This window comes from Colletotrichum siamense (assembly GCF_013390195.1).
Source record: "Colletotrichum siamense strain Cg363 chromosome Unknown KSG_Cg363_contig04, whole genome shotgun sequence".
Taxonomy (NCBI): domain Eukaryota; kingdom Fungi; phylum Ascomycota; class Sordariomycetes; order Glomerellales; family Glomerellaceae; genus Colletotrichum; species Colletotrichum siamense.
The window spans coordinates 963,289-976,503 of record NW_023501017.1 but is presented as its reverse complement, the minus strand read 5'-3'; the positions used below and the strand labels follow the sequence as shown (position 1 = coordinate 976,503).

The 13,215-nt window shown below is 52.6% G+C and overlaps 5 protein-coding genes across 5 annotated transcripts; 4 read left to right on the top strand and 1 right to left on the bottom strand.

Moving 5' to 3' along the window:
* Nucleotides 1-1,474: 1,474 nt before the first annotated feature.
* bglD-0 (putative beta-glucosidase D) lies at nucleotides 1,475-3,907 on the top strand (the record flags this gene model as incomplete). Its single annotated transcript, XM_036638031.1, has 2 exons — nucleotides 1,475-1,586; nucleotides 1,653-3,907. The coding sequence occupies 2 exons, from the start codon at nucleotides 1,475-1,477 to the stop codon at nucleotides 3,905-3,907; spliced, it is 2,367 nt and encodes a 788-aa protein (XP_036495454.1).
* Nucleotides 3,908-7,311: 3,404 nt separating this feature from the next.
* Nucleotides 7,312-7,965, top strand: CGCS363_v006181 (uncharacterized protein; the record flags this gene model as incomplete). The annotated part of the gene is made up of 1 exon (XM_036638030.1): nucleotides 7,312-7,965. The coding sequence occupies one exon, from the start codon at nucleotides 7,312-7,314 to the stop codon at nucleotides 7,963-7,965; it is 654 nt and encodes a 217-aa protein (XP_036495451.1).
* Nucleotides 7,966-9,611: 1,646 nt separating this feature from the next.
* Nucleotides 9,612-10,027, top strand: CGCS363_v006180 (uncharacterized protein; the record flags this gene model as incomplete). Its single annotated transcript, XM_036638029.1, has 3 exons — nucleotides 9,612-9,729; nucleotides 9,793-9,888; nucleotides 9,960-10,027. 3 exons carry the CDS (start codon nucleotides 9,612-9,614, stop codon nucleotides 10,025-10,027), a joined length of 282 nt encoding a protein of 93 aa, XP_036495452.1.
* Nucleotides 10,028-10,361: 334 nt separating this feature from the next.
* On the bottom strand, nucleotides 10,362-10,940 carry CGCS363_v006179 (uncharacterized protein; the record flags this gene model as incomplete). Its single annotated transcript, XM_036638028.1, has 2 exons — nucleotides 10,362-10,805; nucleotides 10,866-10,940. The coding sequence occupies 2 exons, from the start codon at nucleotides 10,938-10,940 to the stop codon at nucleotides 10,362-10,364; spliced, it is 519 nt and encodes a 172-aa protein (XP_036496217.1).
* A 1,587-nt stretch (nucleotides 10,941-12,527) lies between these two features.
* Nucleotides 12,528-13,215, top strand: CGCS363_v006178 (uncharacterized protein; the record flags this gene model as incomplete). The annotated part of the gene is made up of 2 exons (XM_036638027.1): nucleotides 12,528-13,163; nucleotides 13,210-13,215. The coding sequence occupies 2 exons, from the start codon at nucleotides 12,528-12,530 to the stop codon at nucleotides 13,213-13,215; spliced, it is 642 nt and encodes a 213-aa protein (XP_036495555.1).

Sequence of the window (13,215 nt, the reverse complement as noted above, 5' to 3'; positions counted from 1 at the left end):
GACCGGACTCGGAGTCGTCGTAATGTGGGACAGAACGCCGATGTGGGTCACCGAACGCCGCTCCAGGCCTGTCCAGCTGCGTCGGCGATATCATGCCAGACAAGCTTGCCTGGCACCGCACAAGCTTTTCGCTTTCCCGATTTCCCGGCGGTAAACAGCAGCTTTTGCATGCCCCGTTTCCACGTCGGGCGCAGCCCGACCACACAATCTGCGAGTCCCTCGGGTCCATGTCATCGGCAACTACCGACACGTGGCCCCCGCCCCCTGACCCCTGACTGTCAGTCTGCCGTCAAATTTCGGGGACTTAAGCATCGCGATGCCAGATGCTCTTCTGCATGATCCAACACCTAGCACGATATCCGAGTTGAACTTGAAGTGGTTCAGTAACTTGCTGCATGTTGCTGGCTTCTGCACTGCGTCCATATGCTAACTCATCCATCATCAACTCCCAATTCCGTAAATCCGGTCAACGTGGAGATCTCGGGTAGCTTCACCCACAACCCTTCAGAGACTGGGGTGCCAAGACCCATCAGCCAGCCCTCGACACCACCATCACGGTTCGGATTTTTCCTCTTGTCTCCACCGATCGGGCTGTCACTCATATGGCTGACGCAGAATATCTCCATCACTGCCGGCCGGCACTTGGGAACCCCCTGCCACCAGCGTGCATCATTGCCCGTTCTTCCCACTCGAGTGGGGGATCACTATCCCCGTCGCACATCAGCTTGATGAGTGGTTTGTTTGCATGGCCTCTCCCATCTAGACTCATCACCCATCTAGACTCATCAGACGAACAGTTGTTTCCATACACCAGTGGAGATCCTTTCCCTCTTGCGCACCCGCCGGTCGGCGTGATTGGAAGACAGGCCCATGCTTTCTCTAAATAAGGACGCGTCGTCAGGACGCTCGCGATGGGGCCCGGCTTGATGCGGTGATGCCGTTCATCCCATCTGCGCTGCGTATTGTCTCATGACTTCTCGTCTTACAACGCCGCCGCAGCAGCTTGCTTTCGCACCTTCCCCTCGGCGCTTTACACATCATAAGGCCAGCGGTCAATTTCCGTCCTCATGGAGTCGGCGCCAGCGTGCGCGGATTCCGTACCCGGAGACCGTCACCAGCGGCGACTGCGCCGAGTAAGGCGCTCTAGGCCAGAGGTGAACGGGGCGGGTGGACACCGCTCGTCGTAAGCTTGGCACCACTTTTCGGCCATCCCCCTTGCCCACGGGCATTGTTTCTTGGTTGACCTGAAGGCGCAGCTTTTCCGATTGAACGGTTGAGAATGTTTATAATAGGGGCTTGGCATGCTTGTTGCTTTCTAGAAGGTTTATCTACTCACGCTGTCCCAGCTGCCTGGCTTCCTTCGTCTTTGCAGTGCACTCGCCCATCCCAAGCAGCCTTTCATTACTCACTCACAGTCTTTACCCTGCCGCGTCTCTTTTTAAGCATAGTGAGTAAACACTAACGCTTATCGACCATGTACCGCCCATCAACGGCCTGGGCTTTGGCCATCCTCACCTATGTGACTGGCACCCTGGCTGCTGATGCTTCGGCCAACTACACTGAGCAGCTCTTGAGCTCAGGCACAAGTACGTCTTGCTTCCGTTTCTGACTCAGTTTTTCCCTCCGAGTGATTCTCATATTCATTCCCGCAGTCAAGCTTGGAGCCTGGCAGGATGCCTACGATAAGGCCGCAGCCCTCGTCGCCACTCTGACCACGGACGAAAAGATCTCCATCGCTGCCGGTGGCGACGGCGGCAACTTCACCGGCCTTCACAACCTCGACTCGGCCACCAACCCGCTTACCTACTTCTATGTCACAACATGGCCCGCCGGCCTCGCGATGGCAATGACGTGGGACACGGCCGCGGCTGAAGGCCAGGGCCAGGGCGTCGGTGTCGAGTTCAAGGGCAAGGGTATCAACATGGCGTATGGACCTACCTTGGAGCCTCTAGGCCGCTCAGCATGGGGCGGACGTACCGGCGAGACGTACGGCGTTGACAGCTACCAAGCCGGCATCATGGCCGGAGCAGTCGTCAAGGGCATGTCTTCGGCTGGTGTGGTCGCCAGTGCCAAGCACTTCATCCTGAACGAACAGGAGACTAACCGAATGAGCACCGGCTCTGGAGGCGGTATGGGTGGCGGATCGCCTCCTGATGGCGCCGGACCAGGCGGCAACTCAACTCTCACCAGACGCCAGACCTCAACAAACGGCACGACCAGCGGCAACTCGACCTCCTCAGATGACACCGGCGCCTACACCGTCACCATCTCAGACAAGGCCTTCCACGAAACATATCTCTGGCCCTTCTACGACACCGTCTACAACGGCATGGGCGGCGCCATGTGCGCCATGAACAAGGTCAACGGCACCTACTCCTGCGAGAGCCAGGACCTCCTCGCCAAGTACCTCAAGGTCGAGCTCGGCTTCCCCGGCATCGTCCACGCCGACGTCAGCGCCCAGAAGACGGGCATCAACGCCGCCAACGCCGGCATGGACCTCTCCTCCAGCTCCTACTTCTCCAACACCACCCTCGGCGCAGGCCTCAACAACGGCAGCTTCACGATGGACCGCCTCGACGATATGGCCATCCGCAACATGATGGGCTACTTCCACCTCGGCCAGGACCAGGGCTACCCCGCCCACGCCGGCGTCACCGACCGCGTCGACAACCGCGGCAACCACAGCGCCATGGCCCGCGAGTATGCCGCGAGCTCCATCGCCCTGCTCAAGAACACCAACAACGCGCTGCCCCTCGTCAACAAGTCCAGCATCAGTATCTTCGGGTTCCACGCCGGCCCACGCTACGTCGGCGCCAACACCGCGCTGGGAGTCTACGACGGCGAGCCGTCCACGATGCAGGGCCACATGGCCGTCGTAGGCGGCTCCGCCATGGGCTCGCTGTCGTACCTCAGCACGCCCCTGCAGCTCTTCAACCAGCGCGCCGCCGCCGACGGCTTCATGCTGAGGTGGTGGCTCAACGACACCTCCGAGACGTCCTTCAGCGGCATGTCAGGCTCCGGCACGGAGCTGACCGAATCCACGACCGGCGTGGCTGACCTCTCGGACGCGTGCGTCGTCTTCCTCAACGCGTGGGGCGGCGAGGGCGCCGACCGCACGGAGCTTACCAACGCGGACCAGGACACCTTGGTCACGACTGTCGCGGATGTGTGCAACAACACCATTGTCGTGATCAACACCGTCGGCCCGCGTCTAGTGGACGCCTGGATCGAGCACGAGAACGTCACTGGTGTGCTGTACGGCGGTGCCCTGGGCCAGGAGTCCGGAAACGCCATCGACGACGTCCTTTTCGGCGCCGTCAACCCTTCTGGAAGACTAGTGCACACCATCGCCAAGAACGAGAGCGACTACAACCCCGACACGATCATCAGCGAGACGGAGCTGAACCTGGACTTCTCGGACGGCAACTACATTGACTACAAGTACTTCGACTACTACAACGTCACCCCTCGCTACGAGTACGGATACGGTCTGTCGTACACAACTTTCGAATACTCTTTCACCGCCACTGTCGAGTCTTCCAACCTCACCAGCGGCTTCGCCACCGGCGACAAGTCCGTCGGTGGACGCGAGGATCTCTGGGACATTGTGGCCACCGTGTCCACCAGCATATCCAACACGGGCTCCGTCGCCGGCGCCGAGGTTGCCCAGCTCTACATCTCTTTTCCCGACCTCGCTGGAGAGCCTGTCAGACAGCTGCGTGGCTTCCAAAAGGTGACAATTCAGCCTGGCGAGAGCGCCGATGTGACGTTCTCCCTTAGACGTAGAGATTTGAGTGTGTGGGATGTTTTTGGCCAAGAGTGGAAGGTGGAGAGCGGAGAGTACAAGCTGTACGTCGGTGCGAGCAGCAGAGACTTCAAGGCGCAGACGAACTTGACTGTTGCTTGAGCGAACAAAACATATTTCCTGTTCATAGTTGTATTGGCGCTTCGTATATAAGCATACCTCGGAAATCCAGGCCAGTTACTTTACGATATGCAGCATTGTTAGAACACAACTGCAGTGACTAATTTTATATTAGGTGTTACCAAAAATGCCGAACCTGTGTGGAAAGGCTTAAACACGTTATCTTTGTGGAGAAATCTTCGACGCAATGTTCGTCAGTGATTGGGACGATGAAAACCAACCTGCCAGGTGTACCATCTATGGCTAGGAGACTAGGCAAAACACAAACTTTAAGTACAGAACCTTGTAGGATTTCAAATACTTCCCAACTGGTGCTTAATTTAAAAACCACTTCCCAGACGACAACGATCTATCACTCTCCACAGTTTGTTTAACTCTTAGCAACTTAAGACTAGACGATTCCGAAACACGCTCAAGTTACCAAGATGTTCGCATTCTTCAAGCAATACTTCGGATCGCGTCCAGTACCAACCAGTTCCATCATGGGCGCAACTAGCCGCTACGACTTCCTCGGCGAGGACCTATCCGACCGCCTCAACATCATCAAGGACATCCACAGACTGTTACTTCAAGCCGATGAATCCTTGCTTGATTGGGAAAACAGAGATGATTTTGCAAAGCCTGGCGACTCTTCTCGGCCCTCGATGTTTAAGAATCGCGATCTTGTCAACCAGGCGCGGTTGTGGGCGGCACTTTGGTCCTTGGAGCGCCCGCGTCTCGACATTATTCACCAGGATCTATTGGACAAGGACAAACAGTACTTTCCGCGTCAGTTGATTGAGTCTTTGGGAGTGATACACGAACTTGTATGGTGGTGTAGGTCTGGCCAAGTCAGTTTGGCCTTCTCCGGACTAACAAATACTTCTTCTAGTCACCCGTGCGCCATCAGAGAGCCGAGAGACGGAAATCAGCCTAAACAATGCTCAGAGGGGAAAGGTATGCATGGAAGGTGGCTCGGAACATGCAGCAAAGCCGCTTACGGCTCAGCAGGCTCCTGATCGCGCCGGTGGCAAGTGTTGCATCACGGGCAGTGATGATGCAGAGCGCTGCCACATCATTCCCTTGTGGACCCTGACGCGGCCGCAAAAGAGCCAACTTCTGGAGTACAATCTGGAAGGCTTTCTTGGCACAGAGGAACCTCGCCTCAGCGTAGCATTGTTGAAGTACAAGATCGGCATCACCTGGAACACCATTTACATGAGTCGAGAGTTGCACAAGCTCTGGGACAAGGGTCTCTTTGCCTTGGAACCTCTGGGCTACGATTCAAGACCCAAGCAGCGTGAGACAGGTGCCTCTGTGGAGCACGTGGAGAAGAAAGATATTGAACACTGTCTCAAGCTCCGCTTCCATTGGTTGCCCAAGACATCAGTTCAGGGCCTGAGAGCGACTTTGTCCACAGACCTGCTCAACGCCAGCCCTCGGGACCTTATCCAAGCATTCGAGACAGATGACGAACTCCAAACCGATTCTCTGCGCCGCGTCGATAGCGGTAAGATCATAACAATTTGGGCAGACAGGCGTGAAGACCTTCCCGCCATTGGGTTTCTCAGGGTTCGATGGCTCGCTTGCCTTATTCATCGCTTCGCAGGGGGTATAGACCCTAAGGCTTATGAGCCTCTTTTCCCTAATTCGGACGATGTATGCGCTATTGATAATATGCTTTGGGATGCTGAGGAGCTCACCAGACTACGAACGTGCATGGCGGACCTAGAACTCCGTATCAAGAACAGACTGGCAGATGCTTGAGGAAGCTGGCTGGGAAGAATAGGGAGGAGAAGGGCAAGAGTGACAGAATCGGTGTAGTATGTCTAGCGGTTATCTCCTTCTAGAGGGTCTGGGAGTGCTTTTGGGCTTTTTCCATCCGTGGTTTATCTAGCGACCGGTTGACGATGCCGGGAACCGTAGCAGCAAGCCCCAACGAAGCCACGTACCAATATCGGTCCCATAACCAGAAGCTTCCACACATATTATGGCCACCATTGTGTCCTAGCGTCGTCATCCCCCATCATCATCAATCGCCAATTTCATCATCTTCGCTACCGTCGTCATCAACTGCTTCTGAATTATCACCGTCGCCCTCCATTATTGTCGTCTAACGCCGTCGCCCAGCGTTGTCTTCCTTTCAATGTCGCCCTCGTCATGTTTGATACCTTCGTCTTTTATTTCTCCAGTCTCTGGGTCATCTTTGTCATATTGATGCTTAAGCATATGCTTTAGTCACCTTTATGCGCTGGCAACCTTGGAGGTAAGGTGCCTGGAACATTGTAGGAAACAAACGTCGATGACGCAAGGACCTGCCGCAATACCATCAACTTCTATGAAGATGTTCGCTAACTATCGGAACTCTGCGTGTAGATTGTCAATAAAAGACTTCACGGAATGCCTGGATGGGCAAAAGTCACTACCTGTTGCAAGTTAGGCCGTACACAGAAAACATTCCTAGCCTAAGAACTCGTGTGGACAAAGTAGCGTACAAAATGAAAGTTGATTCTTTTCGCATTGACAACCATGCAATAACTACTTCTTCGCATAAAATTCTCACCCATGAATACGCTTGAATTCGAGCAAAGTCTCCTGTAATTCCCTGGAACAACCAGTGCGCAACATGAACACCACGGTAGATGTGGACGCTCGTCCCAGCCTGAGCCCTCCTTTCGAAGATGAGTTGTCCACTCGACTTGACCTCATTGTCAGCATTCACATCCACCTTCATACAGACAAAAAGACGCTCAGATATGATATTCTCTGGGATAAGGCAGACCAGGTGATAGTACCCGCCCGCTGAGATATCAGCTTGGCGACGTTTTGCCGCAAGCGCGTTTATGGGCTACGCTTTGTCCTTGGATATTGACCGTCTGAGGGCTTTTCACGACTACACGCTGAACGATAGAGGTTGCATCTTCATACTCTTTCTAGGTGCAATACCGGAGTTTGTCTGGTGGTGTGAGTCTGACCACTTACCTTATCCTTGTATGGTCCGAGCTAACTGCAACCACCTAGTCATCCGTGTCCCTCCAGAGCGTTCAGAAAATACGACCGACATCCGCGACGGCAATAGGTGTTGTATTACGGGCCAGAACGATGCTGAGCAATGTCACATTATACCTTTATGGACATCGATAAGACGTGAGAGAACCGATTTCCTGCTACGTAACTTGCACGACATGCTTGGTTATGAAACCATGACAAGAATTCAGCGGGCGGTCGATAGCGAGCTTCGCAAACCATCTTTAATGAATACATTCTGTCTGAGCCGACGATTACAAGCTATTTGGCAAAGTGGAGCGTTTGTCTTGGAACCCGTGGGCTACGTCACAAGACGCAAGAAGACCCAAGAAGACGGCGATGCGTTGTGTCAGTCAAGTAGCCGGGGCCCAGGCTCATTCATGGCAGCAGTCTTCCGATCGATGAGTAGATTTACAAACATCGGCAAGTCCCCAGAAACAACTACATCGACCGAAGAAACGGACCAGGTCAACGGGCAGGAGTCCAAACTCGAGTATGCCCTCGCCCGAAGCCTCATCAACAATCGGTCCCAGGAGCAGACCGACGCAGATACTAATAAGTATGGTCTCCAATTACGGTTTGAATGGCTCCCAGCAACCTCCCTCCATCACTTGAGAGCGGATGGTCCCGATTTACGCACTGATCCGCCCACCATGTTCCAGCCTTTGAAAGAGCGAGATCAAGAGTTTAGGGGCCACAACGCAGGCCAAATCAGGGACGGCCAGATCTTTACAGTGTGGGCAGACAACATCAAAGACCTCCCCAACCGGAATTTCATGCAGCTACGGTCTCTGGCGTGCCGCATCCATCGCTTAGGTGGAGGCGCAGATCCTAGTTTTTACGAGCCGCCACATCCTGATTCGGATGACATGTTTAAAGTCAGCGAGCTGCATATGAAATTTGAGGAGAAGTGCAAGCTAGAGAAGCGTCTTGCAAAGCTTTATAAGGAGCTCGGCGGCGACAAAGATGTCCTTGGCATGGATCCTACGAAGTGCCACTTTTGTGGCGCTGAAAGCGACCCAGGTTCGAGATGAACAGTGTTGACAGATGTCTTTGAGGAAGCGTCCACGACTGTTGTTGGTTCCATGTTATCAGTTATGCAAACTTCCGTGTTTCAATCGTTATGACATGCCTTTACTTCTGAATAGCAGTCTCCGGTGGACAGCCAAAGAGTTTCGGGATCCGTGTCCCCACCCCCACTCAGCCGTGGCCGGATAAAAAGGCGGGATGCCGATGTTTATTTATGTTCGGACTAGGCGAAGGCAACTTGAACAAGACAGGGTCTACACCCTGTTGCTCGCCTCCCATTCTGGTTATTCTGGACTCAGATGATAACTTCAGAATGTCCAACAGCGAAGTCAATCAATTCATGTTGCTTTGAGGCGGGTTCCTCATTTGCCAATACTGTGAGTGAGTACCCTTTCCACTCCGTTCCCCGATCGTATGACAACTCAAAGCTGCAGCTGGCAATTGCAGCGGCTTTCTTGTGATGTTAGCTGTTCAAAGTTGATGACACATCTTGTCCAGGCGCTAGTCCAGATGAACGCCGGTTCGTTCGGCAGCGTCGATCGAATGCTTATCGGACGACAGATCGTGAGTTTCCCTACGCAAAAGACAGCCGCTGAGTTCCACCTGCACAGCAGTCGCGCGGCTGCTGACATGAGCACACCCTCGTATCCCGTGTATCCCGTGTGTGCAGCTAATCGCCGGGTGGCCGGCACGCTGCGTGACATTCCAAAACAGGGGCTGGCAGTGGTCCTCCAGTCGCCGCGAGTCAGTATCCCCGGTCATGTTGGTTCTCACAGCCCGAAAAAGAAAGTCTGTTCCCCTGAAATCACGGAATTTATAGCGCATGTTGTCTCTACTAAATTGTATTTGCCGGAAAACATGCGGCATGTTAATATGGAATTGAAGCCGCGCCTCGGTACTGCTCCACGGAGAGCCGACCTTGATTGGACTTTACTGCCTCTGTTGTCAGATTTTTGACATCATGCTGATCATAGCTGTAGGGCGCAACTGACCGGTCATGCCGCATGACCAGCTGTTTGTTTTTAGTTGCCGTGCTACCCCGGATATACTAAATTTGAGTTTTTGAGCCTGTCGAATCAAGCATTATTGACAGTCGACTGAAAGAATGGCTAAGCATTCTGCCGCTATTCGGACCGGGTCTATCTCGAAAACATGGGGATATCTCCTTTTCGGTAGTGTCCGCCTCGGAACTGGACAATAGCAGCTCTAACTTAGGTAATAATCGTCCACGGCACTTTGCACATAAACACGTTCCACTTATACAGACGTCACTATCTTATACAGACGTCACTATCTGCCGTTGGTTGACCCATTCGCGGGGGTTCCTTCTGGATCGGAACACTGCATCCATGTCAAGATCCACGATCATCGCCCCAGCAGGTCTCCGCAACAGCTGTGTAGAGTTGCAATTAGAGATGGCCCGACATGGTACCAGGCAGTGGGTGTATTCCGAATCCGAACTTGGAAAACATGCAGATCAGTTTACCACCGGCAAACATCAGTGGCCGGGAAATTCTATAAAGACAGCCCCCATCTCATCACAAGAGCAATTGATCACACCATCATCAACCAGTCAAAACGCCTGCTACTCAGTCCTTCTTTCGAACTACCTCCAGTCCCTCTTTGTCCGTATACATAAACCGACTCCAAAATGAAGGCCTTCACCGTTCTCTTCAACCTTGCCTTGGCCGCCACCGCCATGGCCGGTGCCGTCGACACCCGCGCCCTGGAGCCCGGCTTTGCCGAGCGCGCCTGCGGCACCACTGGAGGTAAGTACCATGTTTACTCCCTCAACACTCAAGGCATGAAACTAACACGATGCTTCTTTATAGCTCCTTGCACCAGCGGCGACGACTGCTGCACCTACTGCGACCCCTACTCCGGCTGGACTTGCACTGACTCTACCAGAGCCTGTGTCGAGAAGGGCAGTAAGTTTACATCATTCTATCTCCCGTGGTGTTATATTGCAGTTTTGGTCGCTAACCAATGGCTTTTCCAGCTGTTCCCGCTCTTGGTCAGAACGACTGCTGCAGCTACAAGGTCGACGCTGATGGCAAGTGCACCTAAACAATCCAGGCGACGAGTGGAAACCGCGGGGTGAGGTATGCGATGTTGAAGACCCTTCATTCTGTGTACATGAATTTCAAGTTTCAAGCGTATATATACCAAATCGAACATGCAATGAATGGACATGCTGCAAAATGGACACTTCTGCCGACCAGCAATTTTGTAGGCAGTCAGGAAGTCGGTACAATATGCTTTCGGGGTTCAACGTCGCCTCCAGTTTGCGCAAGTCATGCTTCGCCGCCCAATATCATCTCACGTGCCAGAGGAGATAGCCATCTTGTGACTTGTACTCTCAGTCATCAACCGACTCGTCTCTATGACAAAACCAAGATGTCTATTCCTTCAATATCCCATCAGGTTCGACATTGGCATCTCTTTTCTTAGCTTCAACCGACAGGCTCGACTGTAAGGGGAACATATAGCATAGTGAAACATAGTTTCGTTCTTCCAAGTTGCTTTTGTGTTCAACGACATGGATCTGACGATTAAGCAGCGTTAATATGTACGGCCTGGTTGTCGGGTATCTTGTCCATACCACTGGGAAAAGTTGCGCCTGGACAATCGGACCGTCGCGCCTGTCAACATCCTGAGAGCTTCGAACTGTATCCCAGCACGACTTGACACCAGCTTTCGAACCCCCGGCGATCTGGGCCAGTTTGGTGTAGACTCTTTCGATATGACTCTGGTCATGAACCTTTCGGGACCAAATAAAGTACTTTCGCACCCATCGCTCCGGGTTGTGTCGTCGGCAAAGGTCGAGCCACACTGCTCCTTTGAACTAAAACAACGTTATGACATGAACCTATCGTTTCCAACTGGCTGGTATTTGGGGACATACCTCCTGTGAAGATTTCAGCTCGGCGATATCACTCCTCGTTAGCTCAACACTCCACCCGATGAACTTGGCGCCCATCTTTTCATACTTTTTGTTCAGGCTCCAATGCAAACACAAAGCCTCCTTTCCGACGTAGTCGCGCTGTATCCCAGCCTCGTCAATATCTGCAAGAGTCCTGACAGTACAGCACTCGTTTGATAGGTCAAAATACCCATGTATGTCGCCTGACTCGTCACAGGTATCGTGGCATTCGGGAACGACTGGATCGATGTTGCATGTGCAAGGGAAACCTTCGTCTGAATGTCTGGTCTCCGGTTCTCTCGGGCAATGCACGAGTGACTGAATGCTGACCGACGATTCGGTGTTACATTTCACCGCTTCTGATGGGGACGCCGGTCTTTCGCGCCCGATGTTCATGGTTGAAACTGTGCCAATATGAATGTCAGGTTGGGAGAGAGCAACGACTATCGGCCGCCCGACGCTAGACAGAAACCTACCAACAGCATCCCTCACGGATTTAAACCATCTCCTAGCCCTCCATTTCATGTCTCTGATGAGTGCTTTTCCGCGCATGGCCTGGCTCAGAACCAGAGAGAACGGACTAATGACAGTTCCAGGTAAAACAATGTCGAGGTGATGAAGGAAGATTGCAAGGGGGGAGGAAATGCGGGGATATGAAAGATGTTGGAAGTCCTTGGAGGAGACGAGGGTGACTGGTTAGTAATTTCCGCGGCAAGGGACTGTTCCAAGGTCCAACACAGTCCAACCTCTGAACGGATGTTTGCTTTCTTGAGTTGGATCGACGCCAGTGAATTCAGCCGCCTTTACAGCTGTTCTCTTTTCGCACGTTCTCTGACCGAAACAAATACCTAGTAGTCAACTAGCTTCATACCGTTTTCTGTCTTTTTAGTGCTGCCTGCAGGTAGTTACATATCTTTAGGGCATATTTCGCGAGCCCAAATAGATACAAAAACATATAAAATCACACACGTAGTTCAGAATCACATAGAAGGCGCTTGAGATAATACTTTTCCCATCGTATGTCTTGTTATCAGCAGGGCCTTGAATGCCAGTTTCATGATTGGTTCACTGGACTGAAAAGTTCGCTGAAGGTTTACAAATTGCCACACCACACCGGTTTGCCCTCCCATTTTGAACCTCCATCTTCAAAAAAGCTTTCTCGACCGGATTATTCCTCTCGATCCAACCTCAAGTCCGGTTCCAAACGTTCGGCATCTCCCATCTGACTGCAACTAACTTAACTAACAGGGTCGCAGAACCCAAACCCGATCGCCCAAACTAGAAGATTCCAGATGTCGAAATTAAGAAAGACGGCTCAATACCGATGAATGGAAGTTTTTGTCGTAATGATGCCACATCCGTTGTTTAAGGTTTCGCTGCCGTTGAAGCCCAACCGACGACGTTAGGCGTCCGGCAGCTGTTGGCCCTCAAAATGATTCTGCTTAAAGTTAGGTTTATCTCGACGAAGAGAGGGGTCGATGAAGCTTGTTGGTTAGGTTCCAGATGCCGAGGTGCACACATTTCATGTTGTGCCATCGGCTGCCTTTCAGCTACAATCTTATTTACATGTCGCCTCCTCTCAAAGCTAGTGCCCAAGTTGGCCAATGCACTTTTCTGTCCGGTTTTGACGAAGTGACCTATACAATGGCCCACAGATACAATCTCCGCCCCAGGCCTGTCAAAAAAGCCGACAAGAATGACGAAACCATGAACCCCATAGTCAGTGTTGAACCTTCTGGGTATGAACGCCTAGTAGCCCAGATCTGCCCTAAATACCTCACCAGAGACGAGGCCAACGAGATACGCGAGGAATTCAACAAAGTGTGGGTAGAGGATAAACAACTCCTTTGGAGTGGCACCAATTACCATGTAACCAAGATCTGGGCTGCACAGCAAGGCCTTCAGACTCTAACCGATGCGATGGGCCCTCTGATGTGTGAGGGAAACGATAAGTGCCGAAAGACAAGAAGCTCTCGAACCTGGAGTCAGTACATGAGGGGGGCCTCGGCATTATTTGCGTGGCGCATATCGCAAGGCCGAGTTGCCACTGTGTTGACACCTCCGCCCCCACATCGATTTCACCCTTCGGGAATGACAAACTATCAAGACGTTGAAGAGCCGATCCTCAAGGGCGTCCTCGGCATATCAGTGGGCAAGATCATGATGATTCATCCTGAGGTTCCGGGCGCTGAAAAGTTCGTCTACGAAGCGTGGCCTGTTGACCATTGCGCGACGTGGATGATCAAATTCGGTGAATTTCCTAACAGAGACTGGAGAATCGTGAGCCACAAGAGAGGTGTGTTGTTTTGGTCGATTGACAGTTGAGGCGTGA